The 24269-nt window shown below is 39.9% G+C and overlaps 2 protein-coding genes across 6 annotated transcripts in view; one reads left to right on the top strand and one right to left on the bottom strand.

The window, feature by feature from the left end:
• Positions 1–24269, top strand: part of LOC133514796 (thyroid hormone receptor alpha) — a 126604-nt gene that overhangs the window by 59718 nt on the left and 42617 nt on the right. For 2 of the 4 annotated variants that reach the window (XM_061846770.1, XM_061846766.1), the window contains exon 4: positions 4388–4616. In XM_061846770.1, the coding sequence (XP_061702754.1) occupies positions 4561–4616 (56 nt within the window). In that variant the 5' untranslated portion in view covers positions 4388–4560. Of the gene's footprint in view, positions 1–261; positions 414–4387; positions 4617–23122; positions 23482–24269 lie in introns of those variants that run through there. The other 2 variants (XM_061846767.1, XM_061846769.1) reach the window with 2 other exon arrangements.
• On the bottom strand, positions 8537–13570 carry LOC133514933 (uncharacterized). Of its 2 annotated transcripts, none has more exons than XM_061847045.1 (2): positions 13221–13570; positions 8537–10585 (listed from the first exon to the last, which is right to left on the bottom strand). In XM_061847045.1, the coding sequence occupies exon 2, from the start codon at positions 10398–10400 to the stop codon at positions 8913–8915; it is 1488 nt and encodes a 495-aa protein (XP_061703029.1). In that variant the 5' UTR covers positions 10401–10585; positions 13221–13570; the 3' UTR covers positions 8537–8912. The 2 variants fall into 2 exon arrangements, with proteins under 2 accessions (XP_061703029.1, XP_061703028.1); XM_061847044.1 differs by having other exon boundaries at positions 8537–10564; positions 13221–13569.

Raw genomic sequence — 24269 nt, forward strand, 5'->3', positions numbered from 1 at the left:
CTAATTAGAAAACAAACGGTTGACAACATTGTATATCATCAAAGCTTGTTTGATTTTGAGTCATTACATGTTCATTAAAGATTTCATTCATTAAACTAAAAACTATTGATGGCCTGGAAGTGCAAAACACTATAATTTTTTTTTTAAATACATAACAAATTAACAAAAGTCAAAACTATTTTATATTCCAGAAAACAAATTAACAAAAGCTGAAACACAGAAAGCAAATTCAACAATAACCAAGACATTTTTACGTTTCAGAAAACACGAACAAAACCAGAAACAAACAATGCAACGAATTCCAAAAGACGAAAACACCCCAAAAGGCAACGTCCCAATTCACAGACCTTCTTAGAAATCCCACGCCCTTTCTCGACAAGACCTGCCCCAGTTCAACATGATCTTGCTATGTCGTGAGTTAATGTCACTATCTTGTGCCGTTTGCAATTGTTTTGACCTTTCGCGCCCACAGTAAAACACTTTCTTCTTTCTACACTCTCTTTGTTGCGAGCATAGATGAATAAACAAAGATATTCAGTATTTGTAATTAATAATAATATTTTGAATAAACAAGTGAAAATGGATAACACGTTTATTTATACTGTACATTAGAAATGCACTCAGGATATTTTTCAATCGCAAAATGTCACGTGTCTATGATATTCTGTAAATTAAATATTGGCGTGTTTTTAGGTTGACTAATATTAATTTACACATATGTAATGATTTACATGTGCTATTCTAGCAGCAGTCTACCAGCTCCTTTTCACTAATTTCTTCCAAAAGATCTTTGTTGACATTTGTTGCTGCTTCTGTAATTCAGGTCACTTATTTAAGTAAAAAAATTGATTACCTTACCAGGCCCTCAGTGCCAGCTCTGATCACAGCTCACTGAAGTTGTTGACCATTAATATTTCAAATCGCAATAACAATGACAACTGTTTGGACTGCACGGTATTGTATTTTTAAATCCCAACATATCCCAAATGCTTTGCAAGAATCAGTGTTCATTTCCCTCACTCGCTTATGCCATCTACTGGCACACACGGAGATGTGACAGGTTTTCATGCAAAATCTTTTTTTTTAATCAGTTATTGTGCGATTACAATTCAAAACTGAAAAATGCTAAAGTGACACATAACCAGTCTTCTTCACTATTCAAAAAATTCTAAGCACTTTATACTGTTACTTATGTCACTAATCCCTGATGTCATTTTAGTGGACTCAAATCTTTTCAAGAATTCCAAATGTGAACACACGTCACCTATATGTTATGGTTGCCCCCATCAAGCTCTGTTGGTTATGCACATTGTGTTTCTATGTGGTGTTATGCTTGAGAATTAGCTTTATGTCAGATGTGGGCACAATGAGTTAGCAGTTAGCACATACACTTTAGAGTTCAGAGGTTTGGATTTCAAATCTCAATTGTGGCATTCCGGTGTGATTTTGCCATGCTCTCCCTGCGTTTGTGTGGGTTTTATTCCTGCTTTCTCCCACGGTCGCAAAACCTGCATGTTAGTTTCATTGATTATTTAAAATTGTCCATAGGCTTGAATGTTAACGGTTGTGTAAATTGTGACTTGAGACTGGATGCTGACCAGTACAAGGTTTACCCCGCTTCTCACCCAGAGCCAAATTGGGTTGGTTCTAGCTCCCCTGAAATCCAACTAAAGATGAATGGTATTTAACAATAAATAAATACGTGGATGGTGAGATGGTAGGTGTGTGCTTTCTCTACAGTGAGTTGTTTAATTTCCCCAGTGGATACTGCAAATTTCCCCATTGTGGGAGTTATAGTAGTTCTACCACATGCTGAATTATATCAGTGTAACATTTGTTCAAGCAAAACCTCACAAAAAAGAATAGAAATTTCTACAAAAAAGAAGGTTACTTTTCTTTAGTAACCAAGCGTGGCCAGGTTATAGGAGCCACTAGATGGCAGCAGACTGAGGTCAATAGCAACCTTCTTTTTTGCCAAAATATCTACTGTTTGTATTATACGTCCAGTGCCCTCACAAATATAATTGCCGTGTAAATGGAATAATTGTTTCTATAACTCCAATGCCATATTCTGTTTACAATTTACTGTACAAGATATAGAATAATATTTTTATACACTGCATTAATTGGACACTCTAAAATTGCCCCTAGGTTTGATTGTGAGTGTCTGTCTTGCCCTGCAATTGGCTATCATCCAGGTCAGAGTCTACCCTGCCTCCTTCCCATTAACAACTGGGATAGGCTCCAGCACTCCCGCAACCCTTGTGAGGATAAGCGGCTAAGAAGATGGATGGATGGATGGATGGATGGATGGATGGTAGAATTGGAGTCACAGTTTCTTAGGTCCGAAGTTGAAATCTCGGCCCCACCTGTGTGGAGTTTCCACGTTCTCTCCGTGCCTGCGTGGGTTTTCTCCTGGGACTTCGGTTTCCTCCAACATCCCCAAAACAAAGAGGGTAGTGAATTGCATCTTCTAAAATTGCCCGTATGTCTGAATATTCGTGCAAATGGTTGTTTGTTGTTTGCACCCTGCCTTTCGCCCCAAAGATAACTAGTATGGGCCCCGGCACATCTGCAACCCAAGTGAGGATAAGTGAAACAGAAGATGAATGAATAAATTAATTAAAAACATAAATCATAATCATAAGGCAGTTGCACTTTTAGGGTTTTTTTTTTGTATATTTTACCCTGCATCCATCTATCCATCCCTGCATTTTCTTCCACTTTATTTGATTTTATTCAATTATAATTTATACTGCATATTTAAACTGTACCATGCCAAGGGCAAGTTAGAAGATCTCTATATTAAGTTCAGAATTTAAAAAAATATGTAATTTCCTTACAGCTCCAAGTGAAATAAAGGTAGCAAATTTATTCTATCCAGTTCAATTTAAGCAGGACAGTCGAGCTTTTGTTGTCCTCGTTACTGATATACACCACAACAACCCAGGATCTCCAGGAAGATTCACTCTTTTGCCAGTTCTTATATAATTATTTTTTTTATTATTTACAATCTGAAATTTTGTTTTTATCCCCATAAGAGTCTCAAACATGACATGACATATCTGGTTTGTCAACTTGGAGTGCTTTGTGTCTTCACACATTTTCATACTTCAGTCATAATGTAGCTTGATATGTGTATGTACCATGTGATTTTGGGGTGGGAGGGGTTTCGTGGATCAAGCAAAGCAAAAAAAAAAACGTTCTTTTTCTGAGCCGCTTATCCTCACAAGGGTCGCAGGCTTGCTGGAGCCTAGCTCAACTGCATTTACCCAGCAGGTGGAGTTACACCCTGAACTGGTTACCAGGCAATTGCAGGGCACATAGAAACAACCATTTGCACTTGTGAATAATACATACGAAGAATTTAGAGTCTTCAATTAATTCATGTTTTTGGGATAGGGGAGAAAACCGGAGTGCCCAGAAAAACCTATGCAGGCACAGGGAGAACACAGAAACTCGACACAGGCAGGGCCGCGATTTGAATCCCGGTCCTCAAAACTGTAAGGCAACCACTCCAACCTTTCTTTCAACGTGCTGCTATACTGCTCCAAAAAATCGATAAGTAAACATTCACAAAAGAAGAAAATTCTACCAACACAAGACTGCCAGATATTTTGCTGTTTAAGCAGCAGTTCATTTGAGTTTGCTTTTTTGCCCAGAGCAGATAACACACACAGTGGTGAATGATACAATAAAAATACAATTAAAAAATTCTCACAAATTGACACACATCCATGATATTTTGTAGATGTGACATATGGTTCTGTTTATTGTATTTCTTTATTTTAGTCATGATTGTACATAACTGTAACCCATCACTCACAAATCAAACGATAGAAAGGATAGTTGAGAGCAAACAGAAATTACAGGGCAAAATGTTCATTATTTTCATCTCATTTCTAATTCCTACAAGAACATGGTCTCAGTTATCACCATGGCAACGTTGGACTGCCTATTTTGGGAGCCTCTCATGTTGTGTTATGTGAACATCAGTGCTGATCTGACTGTTCATATTTGTCAGCAGTGCTATTAAAAGACAAGCTGCATTATTGTTATTTCATATTTGTAATCTTTATGTAGTCGGGATTTTTGTTACTGTTTAACAGGTGCATGTATCAGTTAAAGATAACTGGAATAGATTAAATATATATATTTTTACTATTATTTATTTAAACTAGAAAGGTTATGTTAACATTCTTTTCGGATGGTCAGCCCAGTAGCAGAAAAAAAATTCCTCTGAAGTACATCTTGCTTCAAAAGTGTGATCTGATTCCCTAACCAGTCTAACATTTATGCGTTATGTTGTATTATGTATATCATTCACCGCACCATTTGATTGTCCAGTTCTTGATGTCGCCATTTTTTCCTGTCTTACCTTTTCCAGGTTTATTTCGCCTCAGCTGTTGTTGTGCCAACCATGCTCCTCCCAGCCAATAGCTGCAACCATTCCCATGTGGCTGCCTATTGAAGGGTCTGCCAGCAAATCCTGAGCAAGCTGGCAAGGTCTGTGTCAACCTCATTGTCCTGTCATTGGCTGCTGGATGGGACTTAGGCCGAATGGAACCAGAGTCCAAGAAGCAGAATAACGACTCATCGGAGAAAGATGAGAAAGGGTGAGCCAGATTGTGCGAGTGTATGCGTGTGTGTACGTGTGTGTGTGTGTGGGTATGTGTGGGTGTCAAAATGCACATTCAGTAACCACAACATTAGGTACATCCACACAGTGCACAATTGAATTCATTCTAAGGAAAGAACACACAAATTTTTAGAAGCCTGTCAGAGCAAGGATGCACTGCGCTTCTACACTACTACCATTAACAAATAAAATAATAAACGTTGATTGACAAACCCGACTTTTACTGTGCCACTCAAAACTGAGCATTGTAGTTTTGATTGGTTTTACTGGTTTATACATGCAGTGTGTGTGTGTATTTTTTAAAGAGGCAGGTGATGGAGCTCTATTGGATCTCATTAGATTGTGGGTGTGCACAGGATGAAAGTTTCAATTGAGCGAGTGCACATTATGTACTGTTGTTTTTTTGTGCATGCATGCGTGTGTGATTGTGTGACTATCAAACCTGGGATGTAAAGCTCACAGGAGAGCAGAGATTAACTGGTGATGTGATATGAAAAATATGTGGAGTTATTTTCTGTTGTTTCAAATATTTCTCTTGATCAGTTTAACCAGACAGAGCATAACTATAAAACCTGTTCCAGAATATGATGTATGTATAAATGAGTAAGCGTTTGAAAGAGACTGGGTGTATTTTGGGGAGATGTAGAGGCAAACTGAAAGGCAGTAAACACTGTCACACTGCCATCTGTGCTGTCGCTCCTCCTGCACATGTTCACTCACACATGCTGCCCTCGATGCTTCATTTAACAAATTCACTGAGTGAGTTCAGAAGCAACTAGAGGAGCATAAACCAGAACAAAGATAGCTCCTCTTTATTTTCCTGGATATTAGAGGGGGATAAAGCTTTGGTCATATTGGCCAGGCATTCTAGGTAGATTGGATTTGCACTTGTTGATTTTTGGCTGACTGATTCAGTTACTTTAGAGATAGAAGCCTATAGGGTCTATGGGTATACTGAACGTTTGTTTCGGTGTCTTTTAACTTCATTTTGCATCATCCTGAACACTCGCTAAGGAATGTAAGCTGTTCTATTACTGCTTGTACAAATTCATATTCTAGTACATACATAACTCAGTCTTACTTGTGAGTTGGAAACACTGTTAATAATAATTGTATATTTTCTGTGAAAGTGAATGTGGTTCAGGGGTCTCAACATCACTTTTGTCACAGCCAAACTGGGTGGTGATGACTTCCCTCAGAAGGCCACTACCACCGTGAACCCATATAAATGAAAGACTAAATCATATATTGTAATTACGTATAGTATACATAACACAATAACCAGTTTGGAAATCAGAAGCCTTAAAAAATGTGTTTTTCAACAATTAAGTTTCTTTTCAAAGGGTTATTGGTAACAAAAATGTTTGGGAAAATCTCAATGGTTTTACACCAAAACAAAATTAGCAGACTTGATTTGCTTTCGCGGGACACATAAAATGATGTGGAGGGCCGGATCTTGCCCCTGGGCCACCAGTTTGGCACCTGTGTACTATACTGTAGGTATTCTACAAGGATGAAAGTGGGTTTCACTTGTACAGCTCAAACTGTTGTAGTCCTGTGAAACAATAATTATAAAAAATAGTAACCAATACAGTGTATACTGTAGACTTCATGCCGAATTTGTCAGTGATGTCCGCATTGCCCGATAATAAGAATTTTAACCTGATCGGTTGATCGGCTTTAATGTCATAATACAGTACGCCAAGGAATCGATCGGCTCCATAAAAGATAACATAAAATTCCCTGACGCCTTTGTGCCAAGTATATTTTAATTCAAAGCAATTTTGTTTTTAGCCTTCTCGCAGGTCTGAACTGTAAATATCTGACGGCAATTAAAGTTATTAAAAAAAAAAAAAGAAATGTCTGTGGCAAACGCATGTTATCTACAAAAGCAAGTTAAATGCCACAATGCAACCTGAAAGGAAAATCAGAACAACACCCAGAAACAACACTGGTTTCACTAAGATAGAGCTCGTCTTAGATGGACTGAACCAAAGTTAAAAAGTCTGCTGTGATCTGACGAGTCCACATTTAAAACGTTTTTTGGAAATTGTGGATGTCGTGTCCTCCAGGTCAAAGGGGAAAGGATGAACGGGATTCAAAGTTCAAAGGCCACCATGTGTGATGGTCTGGGGTGTATTAATCCCCATGGCATGGGTGATTTGACCATTTGTGAAAGTACCATTAATGTTGAAAGGTTCATACCAGTTTTGGAGCAACAGCATATGTATGCTGCCATCCAAGCAATGTCTTTCTTTAGGGACGTTCCTTCTTATTTCAGCAAGCCACTTTCTGTACGTTATAACAGCACGGCTCATAGTAAAAACGTGTGACGAGAGCCAACCGTCCAGACCTGTCCCCAATATATGATAAGTGAGACATCGGTCTTGAACTACGGAATTTATATGTTCAGCAAAAATGGGAAAGAATTCCACCTATAAAGCTTCCGCAATTAGTGTCCTCATTCCAAAACACTTCTTGAGTGATGTTAATATGTAAGGTGATGGAACACAGTGGTAAACATGCCCCATTCCCAGCTTTTAAAAATCTGTGAATATTTGCAAACGAAAAAAAAAAAGTTTTCCAGTTTGAACATTAAATATCACATCTATGTAATGTAGTCCATTGAATATATGGCAACAGATTTGTGAATCTTTGTATTGTCTTTATTTACCTTTTACACAATTTATCAACTTTGTTGGATTTGGTGTTTGTATTGTTTTACAATATTTACATGTGAAATGCACAGGATTTCCTTTTGCTGTTCTTAAATAATCCTGGCCTCATTTCAACACATCTACACAATGTTTTTTCGATAATTTGTTACTCCAAGTTTGTTTACCAAATTTCAGATTCAGAGTTGGGAATTTGACTTTAGTTTCATTTATCAGAAAAAAGAAGACCACAATCACTTTTTTCAAACACACTTGGTACACTCATAAAAATTGTCTTGTGTGTTTACCTCATAAATATTTATACATAAAATTAATTGTTAAAGTGCTTTTTTTCCACGTGAATGTGTGTGTGTTTTTGTCACGTCCCATCGGAACGGGGGTAGGACCCAAATGCAGGACTAGGACGATGCAAGGTAGTTCAAGGAGAAACGTTTATTATATGCCGAGGTCGGGGATCGAGCAGGCAGTCCGGTGCAGCCGCGGTAGTTGGGACGCCGGGCGAAGAGAGCAGGTGAGCGTGCAGGCAGGAGTCGGTACACAGGGGAACAATCAAAGTGGGCAGAAGTATCAAAGGAGTCAGGCTTACAAGGTTGGTCGGAGAACAGGCGAAGGTCGGTACACACGGGTTGTCGATCAGGGATACCGGAGCACTCGAACGGGACATGAACCTCAACGAACTGGCGCCGGCCAGTCGTCATCGGGGTCATATAAATACACAGCATAATCAGGCTGCATGAGGCGCAGGTGTGCACCTCTCAATCAGAGCAACCGCGCGGACACCCGCACAGCTCAGGCTGGAGCGGCAGGATCATGACAGTTTTTTAATAAAAATGTCAAGTGTTTTAACAATTAAAACAAAACCAGACCAAATTAATCACCTCATCTTAGGCCCATCGGAATCACTTCAAATTTAATTCATATGCCATATAAAAAATGGAAAAAAGTAATATAGTATATTATATATATATATATATATAAAACTATTTCTGTCCAGAGGCATTTAGTCCAACAAATCTAAGTAGAGGTAAACTAACATGCTAACTTCTGCTAGTCTGGCTAACTTTTGTAGCATGTGTACTCCCCTACTAACACCAGATGTTTAGAAACACAATTATTGTTACTGTCTGTTTTAAAACATTTCTGATACCTCGCTCAGGAGTTCGGTATCAAATTTTAATAGGTTCGTCGGAGATAGGCACTCAGAAATGAAGACAAGACACAGTTCTGGCTACCAACAATTGGCACTTTATTGGTCCCACACAGAAAGGGTAACACAAGCACAAGCACAAATCACGTGGTATGAAGCTAAGTAATATCCAATCAGCTCTTAGAAGAATATCCAGCTCTTACCGTGCGCCAATAGGAAGGAGAGCCAACACTCCAGGTAGAGAGCAGCTTCAATACCGGCTGGGCATCCGTACGCAACCCGCAGCAGACTCTACCGAGAGTATCTAAAGTTCTCCTTTTATACTCTAAGCGTGTGAAACATATACGAAGCTATTGCGAAACATCTTTTAATTATGGAAAAACAACACAATAAAATTATTCTTACTTCATTCCACTCTTGTTTTTCCATCATTCAAAATGTAAGCAATTGATTATAGGCGATTATATATTTCCTTCTCTACCTCAAGCCGGATGCGTCGCACATAATAGCAAGTTCCCATATTGCATAGCGTAAGCACACAAATAACAATCATTAACACGATCAAGGGTGGCAAGAAAGTAGTACGCGCAGTGGAGGACATTCCTGTGAAGATGTCCCACCAATGATAAGCTGAAGCCTGTTGTACTAATTTAGCGGCATGCACTATTTCCCCTTTTACTACCATAGTTGACACCATGAGACTGGAAATCTTAGACGTATGTGACTTGATGAGTTTTTGGATGTCTGTAGAACTCTCCAATGCGCATTTGAATCGTTCCAGAGACACTGACCAGGGGGAGCGTAGTACCTCCCACTGGACCGCAGTCAACCTGCGGGACTCCGAATAGTTAGTCAAACGATACGTCATGTTTCCCCAGCGCCATATGTGTACATCTTGAAGGCATCCTACAAAAGGAACCGAAGGTACTTGTGAGTTATTTTGTGTTGTAGCCACACAGAGAGTATGCGGTCCAACTTGCCACATCATCTCTCTGGCTGGCTCCCTAGTCCAATCACAAAGTACAACCTCTGAGTCGGTTAGGCACGGATTCGAGTACGCATGTTGTAATCTGCAAGCCAACCCTTGGTCTGTTAAATCACATAAATCTGATTTAAAGGTTTTGTTGGTTTTTGGTTCACACCACTCTCCGTCCATGTGTAAAAACCAATATCCACTTGTCGTTATAACAGGCAAAACCTGATATTTACAAACCACCTTTGTTGTCGTCACGTTGTACTGGGTCCAATACCCCGTACATTTATTTTTGTTACATTTGGTGTGTTCGGGATGTAATGTCAACCACAAAGAGTCAGAAATGTTCCAAACCTTCCGCCACTCTTGATAATTTCCCGACGTAACTATCCTTAGAAACGACTCCTTTTGAGCCGCAGCGTGTAGAGTTTGAATACTACATACTGTCCAGCTACTCTGTTCTGTCAAGTTCTGAAGCACGTTCTCTGCTTCGTCCCATAATTTGATATCCCAATTAAACACTGTTTTCCAAAGTTTTGCATTTTCTTTTTGTCCCACCAGAGCTTTAGGAAGCCAAACCCCTATTTGATGCAAGGCCCTGGCAGAGTGTTCTCCAGTATTGGACAGCATGGTCCTAGTTACCTCATTATCAGCAGTATTTGCCAATCCCAATACGGTTCCCGTTCCCCCCAACAAAGTATCATACCATGCCCTTTTTATTCTGTTACATATCGGAATCGGGGGAAAGTGAATTGTCCAGTATATCTTGGTTTCAACCACTGCTTGAGCTAGGTGTGTACAGGTGTCACGAATTGGAGTCAAGTGTGTTTGAATGACCGTGACCACATACCCCCACCTCAAATCACCATCATCCCCAACCTCCCCGATGGTGAAATCCTCCTCTGCAATTGCCGTCCAAGTCGTTCCTCGATGATATCCCGATGAACTGGCTTGTCTCGCACGCATGACCTTCGGTCATTCCCCAGGAGAGTCGGACCATGGCACCAACGGCAAGGAGGCAGATGACCCAGTCATTTCCAATTCCTCGGCGCCGGATGTCCTCCATCTCTGCGTCCTCCCGTCGAGGGTCGTCCAATCAGCAGCTCCCACTTCAACAAGCACCCACCAAGCTGCAACAGATATGGTTACCACTATTGACAAAAGAAAACATGATTAGTATTCTCGCATGTAACATTTATTCACGGGTACGTTCACCCATTTTTCCTCTCCTTGATATAAAACACTGACTGTGGCATCAGACCCCTGAGCTATAATTTCCGCAGCTCGAGGAGGTCCTGATTGCATTTTCCCCAAAGATATGGGAAACGGTGTCATTTTTACCTTTCCCACCAATATTGTCCGCACATCAATTCCTGTTCCAAATTGAAATTTACCTATTCTCAAATACAAAGTCATTCCAGCCAGGATGTCCATTCCAATTATCCACTCTGGGATGGGGGTGACGACCACTTCAAATTTCCATATTGGCATTTTCCCAATTTTCAATGGAAGAATTACTGCTTTTCCATTTACAATTTGTCCCCCCCAATCCTCGCAGTGGAACATTTTCACCCTTCATTTTATCAGGGTTTCCGTGTCCAATTGAACATGGGGTCTGATGTCCCCAACTGACCATCGATTGACAATTTTGTTCTGGCTGGTTGACTGAGTTTGTCCTCCATCCTAGCTGAGGAGGTCAAAGGTACGTGACCTCTTGTCCTTATTTTTCCCCTTACTCTTGGGTTTCGCTCGGCCCTTTCTCACAGCAGCCACATAGCTGGGGCCTCTTGTGTCTACTAGCATGTCGTCGCTTGAGTCTGTGTCTTGCTCTTCCTCTTCTTCATCCTCAAATGCATCCAAGGGAGGGGCTGTTGGTTGAGCTGCCGGCGTCATCATTCCCTTTATGATGGTGGCCAGCTGAGCAATTTCTGATTTTCCCTTTGATCCCCTGCTCAAGCAATTTACCTTCAATCCCCTTTGTTTGCATCTTGCAGCCAAGGCACTTGTGGGTAGCCCGTCAATTTCTTCTGCCGGTACTCCCGCTACAATGAGTGCTTTCCACATTTCCCGCCTACTACTCCCGGCTTCGGGCGGTTTCGCGCGCGGTCGTTTGCCATCTGTTTCGGACCTGTAATTCTCAGGGCAAGGCTGATGTACTGTGTCTCCCCAATCTCCCAAAGTCGCCAACTCCAACAAGCGCGTTTTTACGTCACTGAAGCTGTTATCGACGGCTCCTAACAAAATAGTAAGTATCGCAGACCTGTAGTGGGGGGGTGCGTCTCGAATCATTGCATCACGCACCACCTTTGGCACTGCTGTTTCATCAATAAAAGCATGACCCGCTCACGATATCGACTCGCGTGTACACAATCTCCCCATTCTGTGAATTGCGTCGCGGATGGTTACCCAAGGCCCTTTGATCTCGGGCCAATCATGCCACGTTGGATACACAGATTGCGCTGTCATAGCATACAAGGCAAATAGCGAAAAAGAATCACCTACCGCCATTGCTCTCCCGTTTGCACGAAACTCGGCATTCATTCGAGAATCTGAACTCAAGCCTCCAAATCGCGAAAAGTCCTCTGAGTCAAGCTCTATGGCGTCAGCTCCTTCCTCATACATCCGCCTGAGCCAAGAATCAGCTGGTTCTCCCTGCTTTTGTCGATACTTTGATGTTAAATGGGCTATCTCTTCCTGAGAGAAGTCCTCTTTTGTTATCGTCATTCTGGGCGGCGGCTGAGGCTGTTCTATTCGCCTCATTATAGGGTTTCCTTCCCTATCAACTATAGGCACATTATTCTCATCTCGCTGTTCTTCAAAGACGGGCAAGACAACATGCTGTTCCTCCCGTCTCCGCGAGATCGGTTTAACTTGGAGATGTCCAAGTTGTGGATACAGCGGTTGAGGTTTCATTTCCCCGCTATATTGCATGTCACCATCTCCCCATATGTCGCCATTCCATCCCTCTGGCTCCCAGTCTTCCTGGAGTGCCACAGCGAAAGAGCGGACCTGTTTTGGGTCGATGCGACGCGGTCTTTTATTACTTTTCTCGCGCGCCATTGAAGAAATAAAAGCCACTGATTTCTCCAAGATTTTCTGCGCTTTAGCTTGGTCAGATTCGAGCGCTTTAATATTCTCTTCAAGTTGCGCTATCTTTTTATCTTTTTGCATTTCAGAAGCGCATACTTTATCCAAAGCCTTTGTTCTTTCCTTCCAGGCTTCGGCAAAAATCCACAACATCTCTCGGACGCCACCCAGCGGGGCTTTGTCCCTCACATCCACCCTGCTTAACATGCGCTGTAGCAGCGGTGGAGTTGCCAAGGGAATTTTTCCTATCCACGGCTTAGGGCGTCCCCCGTGCCGTCTAAGGAGTTTCCCTATTTCTTCAAATCCAAGGCTCTCCCAGTCGGAGACGCCATCCTCATTGGGAGCCACCTCCGCTCCCTTCACAGTTTTACACTTAAAACTTGAGGCCACTTCCGCCTCCTTCACAGTTTTGCTCTTAAAGCAACAAGCCATTTCTGAATGTATTCTCCGCGATCCTGCCGACAACGCCAAAAATGTTTTAAAACATTTCTGATACCTCGCTCAGGAGTTCGGTATCAAATTTTAATAGGTTCGTCGGAGATAGGCACTCAGAAATGAAGACAAGACACACTTCTGGCTACCAACAATTGGCACTTTATTGGTCCCACACAGAAATGGTAACACAAGCACAAGCACAAATCACGTGGTATGAAGCTAAGTAATATCCAATCAGCTCTTAGAAGAATATCCAGCTTTTACCGTGCGCCAATAGGAGGGAGAGCCAACACTCCAGGTAGAGAGCAGCTTCAATACCGGCTGGGCATCCGTACGCAACCCGCAGCAGACTCTACCGAGAGTATCTAAAGTTCTCCTTTTATACTCTAAGCGTGTGCGGAAGGAGGGGTGAGTGGCCAATTCATCCCGCCTGACGCCACACTATTCTTTGTTACCAACAAATGGCGTTGCACGACATCATATAACACAAAAACATCTTTTTATGACATTGCTGGTTATTCAAAGCTATTGCGATCGTCTTTTAGGTTATACAAAGCTATTGCGAAACATATACGAAGCTATTGCGAAACATCTTTTAATTATGGAAAAACAACACAATAAAATTATTCTTACTTCACTGTCCCTGTGGTTATAATACAGATTTTTCACGAGATGGAAATCCTCCTAGACCTAGAACAGGCAGGGGAAACCATGGGTGCTGGGTCAGTAGTTGGCCAGGAACTGGACTCGCATTTGGTCTATGAAATTTAGCAATGTATAGCAATGCAACGGGAACACTATATATTTCATCCAACCAGGGAAACCTGCAGTTTCAATTGAATTAATATTTGTCTGTCAGCACACTTTTAAGGGGAGCATATAGAAGACAACAAGATCTCTCCTCGGGGTAAAAAGAATCTGTCTTTCTTTGAATTTACTGTGACATTTGTGACGGTCATTTGTCACCAGGCTACAACGGTGTAACTACAGTTTGATGTAGCTCATTGTAAAAGTAGCATGTACCTGAAGAAGTTATTGGAACTTGGCAGCTGTTTCAGTAAACTGAGCATGTGGGGCAGCTGCATAGGGGCGTTTCTCTGTGCCTGGATTAATTTGTGTTGTTATACTCATCGGGTATCTACTCTGAGCATACCCATCTAATTCTTGTTAATATTTAATCTTTTCATGGGGCAATACAGAGGAAATGACACAATGTAAATTAGTCCGTTTACAGCTTGTATGGATGTGTAAAATGGCAAACTCGCTCGTTAATACACAACCGTTAAATAACTAAACTGCTGGCAAAAGAAAGTGGTTAAATTGATGGATTAGACATTAATTGCTGTATGCTGACGTCGGTCAGATTTTAAGGCTATAATAACCCGTGCAAAAGTATTGCAGTTTTTCTGTATCACAATATTGTAATGAGATGTATAGCTCTAAAATGTGTTATTTTTACATTTTTGGATCAATAACTTTTTTTCTCCATTGAACAAAATATATTTCCTTTTCAGACTATATGTCGAGGTGGAAGAATCTATGACTGGTTAGCATACCTGCCTCACTGTTCTGAGGACCAGCGTTCAAATCCAGCCTTGTCTGTGTGTGTTTTCTCCGAGTACTCCGGTTTCCTCCCACATCCCAAAAACATGCAGGTTAATTGCTGGTCGGTGTGAAAGTGAGTGTGAATGTGAATTTTTTTTTTTTTTTTTTATGTGTACCCTGCGATTGGCTAGCGACCGCTTCAGCTTTCTCTTGCCCAAAGATAGCTGTGGAGTATTTGGTGCATTAGGACTTGTAAAAACATATATACTTTTTTTAATATAAAGTTAAAATTGACTACAGGACAAAAATGCTGCGAAGAAACGTTCGAGCACAAATGAGCTGATGTGACCCATACTAGTTAGTCATGTTATCTGCCAAGGTAGCAAGTATATGATATATTTAAAACAAATTATTAGCACGCTAACTTTCGTACTTGTTTTCAAACATTCATTTCAAGATAGCGTTAAATTAATGTTGATTCATTGTGTCCATGTGCGGATGCTACAATCGTAATGTGTGTGTGTGTGTATGTACATTGTGTATATTTGCATGTGTCATACGGGTTTGTGGATTAGAGTGATTAAATGGTGGGGAGGGCAAAAAGCAGAGGACAGCTCAGGAAGCCTCGATATATGACATCAGCAGGGGATTGTTGCTTTGTGGTTCTGCGCATGTGCATGTTTCTCACTGTGTCACTGGGAATGCACGTGTTCTTGTGAGTGTTGCCTCATGCCCTGTACCCTCCCCTTGGTGAGCGTTCAGTCTCTGGACACTCACACAAGCAAACACACATACACGCGTGCGCACAAATACACACACGTGTGTCGAAGACAACTGTGAAGGTGGAAGTAATGGACAGGGAAATCTGGAACATGATTATGTTTGAGTGTAAGGTTATAAGATGTGTTTAAACGTGTATCATATGCTCTATATTACCAGTTCAAACACAATTATTCAGAATTTAGTGGTATTCATGGCAGGTCTTATTTGGTTCCGAACCCCCTGTAAAATGTGTGTGTTTACCATAGTTGGAGTGTTTTGACCTCTTGGACAATTTTAACTGTGTTTTGGTTAATTATCCTCTTAAAGGACCATTGACCTGCAGAGACCCAGTTTCTTACACTGGACAGCGCATTTAATAAATTCCATTCTATCGTGGGCTTTTTATCTTTAAAAGAAGTCTACCAACTGTGAAACGTGGAAGAGCGTCACTTATAATATTTATTGCACAAGCATACAATAAAATATCAAGAGTATCACGGCATTTTGGAGCGAAATGTGCTGCCCAATGTCAGGAATTGGCCTGAGCTGCAAGCCAAGTTTCCACCAACAGGATAATGAATGTAAACACATTATCTACAAATGGGGGACGGGGGCGTGAATAGCTCAGAACAAAACATTGAACAGAACTGTATATAAAAGTGACCTGATCTAAATCATATTCAACTTCTATGGATAGGGCTGAAACATGCAGTCTGAAGTAGACTCGAGATAGTTAGGAATAGTTTGTTCAGGAGGTGTGCGCCAAAATGCACATTTCCAGGTGCATAAGTCTCATCCGTTGGACAATTAGGCGATGACAAATAAGCAAAGTCTGATTATGTTTCACTATTTTTATTTCATTTATTACTTCACTATTATTAATCAGTTTGAAGTTACTTCAATGACTAACTTTAGCGGCTTTTTCATTAATGAAAGCCTGTCACTATAATTACTATATTGACCTATCATTCGGTAAATAAAAATGACACAATAGTTTTTCTGCACTCTGTAAATTGTCATTGTTGAGGGGAGGTGGTGTGCGGATGTCGACACAGTTTGACGGCTCTGTTGGTGGTGAGCTAATGGTCTCGTAGAATGCTGGCGAACCAGTACACACTTGCTGGTGTTGGTTCTGCCTTACACCACGTGCAGCGCAAAGATTCACACAAAGACACTTAACGGAAATTTAACCGTTTGTTGCGTTTGTTAGCCCTGCTTTGATTATTTTTCATAATCCCAGAGGCATTCAGTCAATCACTCATGTTGTGAATTATCATGATTATGGAGAAAAATATCCTCTTAAAAATGCTGACAATGTGAATTGAACATTAGTTTTTTTTTCGGGTAGTTATAAAGTTAGGGGGAAAAAAAGTTAATTTGTTGAACGGCTATTGACGTGGATATATTGTAAAGGCAGTGTTTGAGACAATTCAAGAGTGTTTTCTTTAAGTCAGCAAGATCATCGCAGTTCCTTCAGAGGTGCTTGTGGTTTTGTAGCATGTGCATTTCCTGCAATGCCGAGCATTTTCGATTATCTGCATCGGGTTTTGAAGTTCTTATGCTTATGATTGTGCACAGGGCCTCTTTGTGTGCCACGTTAAACATGTAACCACATGACCCCACCTTTCAACATCATCACTAATTTAACAACCCTGCCAAGCCAGCCTCTCCCTTCATGTGACAAAACAACATTATACAACTCTTGCTTGGCGCTTCGAGCCAGTGTTCCTCATCATTTTAATTAAATACCCAAGAGTTATTTAACTGAAGCATGGCAATCACATGGACAGTCACAGGGAGTTTTGGATCTGTACTGTTAGCCTGATTTGTATTTAAATATGCATCAAATTTTAATTAAAATTAAATTAATATTAGCTTTTAATGCATAAATCCTGTGAGTAGAACTCTATTAATTAGTACCTTTTTTTCTGAGAACTCACAAATCTATTTTTAGTTCCATTTAGAAGCTTCAGCTGCTACTTCCTTGAATTTGGCATGAAGATGTAATACTGTGGGTGACAGCTGGAATAACAGTCTCGGAAAAGACATTCACTGAAGACATAAGGATGCAGACACATATTACTGTATCCAGTTCAGTTAGTGAATTAGCTGGGGGGGGCATCAAGTGGTCAACTACGTTTGAAAGCAGAGAGCTCACTGATGATCAGGCGCGTGATATGATACTTTAACCAAAAGTGATGTGACTATGGAAATGATCAACACCACTTTTGTTGTTTTCTTTTTTTTCCTCTTACAGAAATTAATTTTACACTTAAAGTTACGTTACGTTTTGCAAGTCGCTCATCCTCACAAGGGTCGTGTGAGTGCTGGAGCCTATCCCAGTAAAGTTTGGGCGAGAGGCGGACTACACCCTGAACTGGTCTAGAGTCTGTGTGGTATAGTTTCCAAATGTATTCCTATAGCATTCACATGTCTTGGGAAATCTTCACGCTCCAGGACTTACAGCCAGCCTCAGACTTTAATGAGTCATGCCTCTGCTGGGTGCGTACACGAGCTCCTTATGCACAGTGAGTGGGCCTGAACCCATGATGGCAGGATTCACGTACCTTGAAGATAGACAAGCCAGGCGTTTAAAAAAACACAAACGGGCATTGTATGCTGATCGCCTGATCATATTTAGTCCCATAATTCGCAGATTCAATAAATGACGTCATTTATTGGCTCTGCAAAAGACTTTCTCCTTGTCACCATCAGGCACAGTATGTCTTTGATCATATCCAAAAATTTTACTTTTTCGCTGATGGTCATCATCTTCCTCTTCTTCTTGGGCTCTCCAGAGTAAGCTTTCTCATCAACACAGCACTTTGTGAACACGAGAGGTCATCGCACAGTCACAGCATAGAAAATGGTGGAAAGGAAGGTCAAGGGAACGGGTGAAACGGAAGTTGCTGGGTGAGGCTTCGATGATGCATAGCCAATCAGCTCACGAGATAAAACCACACATGCTCTCATTGGTCCATGTCGCGCCGGGGACCAATCACACGCCTTGTATCAATGCGCCTTCCTGCATACTGTATGGCGTGCTGGCTGTTTGTTTGCTTTTTTTTTTGTTTTTTTTATGGGGAGCAGGTAGGGGACGCAAAGCACTGAAGCTACAAAATGTGAAGCACAAAGTAGCTGTTCTGGAGTTGGCACACACTCCTGTGAATGGGAAGTGTGGTGAACTCAGTTGCATTAGACAAGACTTTCAACAGGTCTTCATGAATAGGGTGAGAAGTGTTCTCTAATTTTTGAGGTTTCCTATTTTGACAGTGGCATGTCACATGGAACAGAATTAGTTCGTGGAAAATTTACACAATGTCTTCTTAAAATTGGTTGTGTAAGGCCTGTTATATGGTCAAGACCAAGTCACACTTGTAAAAAAGTTGGTTTTATACCAAAAAATTGGAAAGGAAAACCAACAACACGTCAAAGCAGAACATTTTCAACGTGTCCTTGTCTGGAGTGCAGGGTGCGATCAGACTAGCCGAGACTGGAATTTACCTAGAGGTGTGGTTAAAACTGTTCTTTTGAGGGTGAACAAAAGGGCGCTGTCACCTCTGCAATCAAAGAGAAGCTAGTGATTTTGTTTTTGTTCTGAGTTCTTTGATTTTACCAATATATTTTGATTATTTTGTGATAACATTCAATTGAGCAAAGTAATACAGCCGTTGTGTTGTTTGAAAATATTGTTTCAAATAAATATTATTTTAGCTAAAAATTGTGTACAAATAACAGTGCACTGTAGGAATTAATGAGATAATCATCTCATGTTATCGCCAGAAGATACTACTGATCCAGTACTGTGTTTTGATCCTTGATACTGCCCAGAGCGGTGGCAGACATTAAAAATGTTGCACATACTCCATTGGCGCAATTCAGTTCAACCAAGTTCATTGATCAGCAATGGATTTCTTGTTCATTTCCATGAATTCAAATTAAATTTGCCATAAAATTTTCATTGAAACATGATTACACCGATGAACAAGTTTATTGTCTGACATTTTTATCTGATTTTGGACAGTTTTGTTGTGCTGAGTTAAATCCTGTTGGTTTTGGCCACTTTTTTTAAGATGTACAGATATTTTTGCTTTAGAAGTTATAATAAACCAAGGTTCATGCACTGAATTTGAAATAATTTACATGTACTTACTTTATATATTCAATTTAAAGTAAGAAAAGTTTATGAAATTTTGATGAATAACCAATCAACAACTTGGCATAAAAACCTGACTTGAACAAGCAAATCAATTTCGGGTTCATCGAATCAAAATATGTCATAAATCAGTTAAAAAAACTTAGACAATAACAGTTTCTTTTCTTCTATCCCATTGTTATCTAACATTTATGTAAAAAGGGTTTTCAACACAATTTGCCAAGGATAACTGTTGAAAGAATACTGAAACTAAAAAGAACTAGCTGCGGAAGTAGGCTCATTGAGAAGTTCTGACTAGCATAATCAAATCACTTGTTCTTGATCATGCGAAATCCCACATCCATGACTCAAGTATATGACTGAACCTCTTATGGTATGATTCGAGTGACAGATGCAGATCAGTACTTCACCTCGGCTTTGTATCTTTAAAGGGCCACTGTCATGCAATGGATGATTTTTAGTATGTTATTAATGATAAAACCGCAGCCAATATGGGCCCAGGCGTTTTTTCACCACAAAACGTGATTTTGGTGTATACAGCTTTTTGTAACTCCCGCCATGAAAATCCTCTCGAGGGATTTGTTTTCGAGAAGAAGCAGGACATGAAGGACAGAGGCGTCCCCAAGTGGACTCATTTGTTTCCATTAGTTTTACCTGCGGGAAGGTAGCTCATTTTTCCTTCGTGTTAGCCAAAATGCCATCTCGTTGCATTGCTGGACATTGCTTGAACACTCAGGAGAATGGATTTACCCTTCATTAGTTTGCAAGAGACCCAGTTCATCGTGAAAAATGGATTGCATGGGTGCAGAGGACAAGAGCTTCGTGGGTTCCAAATAACAGGTCGGTTTGTATACAGCTACTAAAAACAATGTGTGACACTGGGGAACACAATTTATTTATTTATTTATTTATTTTTATTTTTTATTAACAACGTGTGATTGCACAACCATTACAGTAGTTGGCAGTGGCGGTCTCATTATCAGAGTGTGTTTTTTTTTTTGGTAGTTTTTTTTTTTTTTATTGCACTGAGCAGGTCACCTGAAGTACAGTAAACAAAACCAAAAGAGACAACATGAAAAAAAAAATTAACAGGCGTGAAAAGAAAGGTGGAGAGAGACAAAAGACCATGAAACAAAAATAAAGTCAAGATGAGGAATAATGACGAACCATATGTAGTGGGAGATGAGGACAGAAAGTTGTGTTTACTGTGTCTAAAAATGTTGGCAGTGGCACTTAAAGACATTATACCCAAGTCATGCTGATGAGCTGCTGGATTTTTTTCAGCAAAAATTTGCTAAATATTGCCAACAATCAAAGCTAGCGAGCACTGTTAGCATCATATAAGGTAGCGTACTTAATTGCTCAGTTTTGTTTTGTAAACCAGCAAGTATATTGTGTGTCGTAGTTAATGTTGCTGAATTCATTTTGACGTTATTTTATTTTATTTTATTTTTCACTATCAAATGGTGCAATAAGTCAGTCAAAAATGCTTACAGTTTAAGCAAGGACTTTTTTAAATTTCAGGCAAATTGATGCACTTAATTTTTTCTGTTACAGCCTAAAAATCAATGTTAATAGAGTTATTCTTCATTGTGAATTGAACTTTATTTCCAATTTATTTTTTGTTTTCTTTAATGTTAATAAGGATACAATGTTATGCAGAGCTGTACTGTACAATTTTATAAACAAATATTTATAGTCACAGCAGAGAGTGGGGGGGACTCTTAATTGTTTTCTTCTAGCTGGGGGGGTGTAACAGAAAATAAATGAGACACACTAGACCACTGTAATTTCGCGTGTATAATGCATTTTTTTCACCAGAGCTTGTCAAACGTCAACAGTGCGCATTATATATACGTATAGGGGGAAAAAAATCTAAAGTTGATGAGACAGCGCTACACTTTCATTCTAACATACCACTTATAGCAGGAGTGTCAAACTCAAATTCACAGCGGGCCAAAGTTTTCAATCGAACAAAGCCGCGGGCCAAGGTTTAACAAATGAACCTTTTAATATGGAACCAAACAAGTGTGTAATATTTGTAATACTGGCAGGCCAGCTCTATTATTAATTTGAAATTGCCTCGCAGGCCAAATATAATTACACCACAGGCCATTTGTGGCCCACGGGGCAGAGTTTGACACCCATGACTTATAGGTTATGAAAAATATGGAGTGTACATTTTCATTCCAATGTGACAGGGGTACGTATTACTGCATATATCTACAGTTGTGCTCATAAATTTGCAGACCCTGGTAGAATTGTTTATATTGTTTTTCTAAATATGATATGATCGCTGAACGACAACCATAATATATTTCTTTGTGGTTATGTTTTGTTTAATAATGGTTTTCTGATGTGCTTAAGTTTATTTGATCCATCTCTTCATTTTCTGTACCGTTTATTCTCACTAGGGTTGTGGACATGCTGGAGCCAATCCCAGCTATCTTTGGGCACAAATTGTAGTACAACCTAAATTGGTCGCCAGTCAATCACAGGGCACATATACTGTAAACAAACATGCATACAAGCTCACCTACAGCAATTTAGAGTCACCAGTTAACCTAACGTGTATATTTTTGGGGATGTGGGAGGAAGCTCCAGAGAGTACCTGGAGAAAACCTACGCGGGTAGGGGGAGAACATGTAAACTCCACACAGGCAAGGAACCTGGATCATATAAAAACAGAGAGGCAGATCTGCTTACCAGTTGCACACCGTGACACCAGTTTAATTTGAATCCCATGAAAAATAAAATTAAATGTTTCTTTTGGCCTTTCATGTTGTCTTTAAAAAATTGTACTCATCTTGTAAAATTCTAAAATTCTGCTTGGGTAATCAGACTTGACCACAATTCTGTGCTCAGCCAAATAAATGGAGGGATGTGAATTTCAAAATAAGACCAATTAAATAAATAAACTCCGTTAACTTGAGAGTAATATTTTGGAAAAAAAATTCAAATACAAATAATACTTAATGTTTTCATCATATGGGTAGAAGCAAAACAATGCATCATAAAAAGGCATTACACCTCAGTCGAAAGGTTTTCCAGAATGTTGAGGTCCAATTTTGGGATATGTATTATACATGGGTGTGTATTATACATGAGAAAATGGGGTAAATTTTGATAATAAAGAGGATACTTCATTTTTTTCACACTTTGGCCTTTAAGTGTTGAAATGGTACTTAAAAGTTTCTAGTTGGAAAGGTTTTAGTTTAAATGTGCCTACACACCAAACCTAGTTTGACGAGAGAGGTTGCCTCAGCTGCCGTTATGTAATCGTATTAGTATTTAAGCTTAAGTGAGTTTGAATGTAGAAAGCCCTTTTTTGGGGAATTATATTCCTACGAGACAAAGAAAATGAGGAAAATGCTGGAGGGGAAACGCCATGAAATGAGTTAACTTTAAATTAATCTACCAGCAGCAATGATAGTAAAATGAGATGGAGACAAAGATTAGCAAATGAGAAGGACAAAGAGGACACTCGGGAGCAGAAAAATACAGTAAGTTTAAATCAAGACTGGCAGACCGGATATTGGAGCACTCTTAAAAACAGATCAGAGTGAAGTGATTTGTATTGCAATAGCCGAGAATGCTACATGCTGACATGCACAAACACACACACACACACAGGGGGCTGGACCAGAGCAGCCAGAAAGGAAGAAGAGAGTGGAAAAGGGAGGGGAAGAGGGGGAAACAAACATTGTAGTCATTCTTGCCAGCAGCCAGTCTGAGGCAAGCGGACTAACGCTAGTTATAGCAGAACACATACTCGAAGCTTGACTTATTTGATAATCTGTTGAACTTTTACTGGTCAACTTCAGTGTGGAGGTCACAGGGAGGTTGTTGGAGTTCAGACCTCCATGTAGAAGTAGATGAACGTGTTTTGCCAACCGCAATGAGGACCTCGACATACTGCACTGACAACTGCAAACAGAGCTGCTGAGGACTGCATGTACTCAGTAAATTAGACTGCTGGGAGGCTGAAAGTGCAAAAAAAAAAAAAAAAAAAGTAAATAACAGGAGCAGCATGCATATTTTACAGCCATACTGCATCAACAGGTTGGTGTTTATGTGTGTGGGTTGATGCATTTTGCAGTTAAGAGATCTGTTTCTGTTTGTTGTATTGATCGTTTTAACATAAACACCATTGTGTTCTTCTTGGTAGTCTCGCACAAATGTTTCTTTTTCAACTGCTCATTGTTTGTTTGCTTTGCTCGTGCAGCATGTGTTGTTTTTCCAATTACCGGTGTTGTTCTGTATTATTAGCACAATTTTTTTGTAATCTTTTCATTGTCCTACATTGTTTTAATTATGTCAGCAAAGAAGATCAAATTTGCTACTATACAATTATTTTAATCAATGCTAAAAAGATTAGAAATTGCGCTCATGAATATCAGCACTAATTTATATGCATGCAAATGCTTAAACAGTCTATCTATTCCAAAAAGAGCTTACTTTTTTTTTTAAGTTCTGTTTGTGAGCACTTGTAACAATCCTAGAAAATTCTTGAAAAATTTTTACAAGAGCCATGCCATTATACATAGTGAATAAATGCAAGATAACAGTAATTTGTTTATCTTGTGCTGGCAAGTTCCTGCTCTGAACCATGAGCCAAACGATTGTCATTTATCAGCAATTTTGCAGTCCACCTTCCAGATTATATGATGATGACAGCTCATAACCCAAGATACTATATGTACTCCCCTCCCGAAGTAACAGTTAGGCCAATTCCTTAGTATTTTTGACTGAAAACAATATGATAAAAAATGTAGAATACAAGACAAGAACTCAACATTACGATGTGTGTCGATTTTGCTAATCGTGTCTCTCGTATCAGTCTTATGTTG

The sequence above is a fragment of the Syngnathoides biaculeatus genome, chromosome 16 (genome assembly GCF_019802595.1).
Source record: "Syngnathoides biaculeatus isolate LvHL_M chromosome 16, ASM1980259v1, whole genome shotgun sequence".
Lineage (NCBI taxonomy): Eukaryota > Metazoa > Chordata > Actinopteri > Syngnathiformes > Syngnathidae > Syngnathoides > Syngnathoides biaculeatus.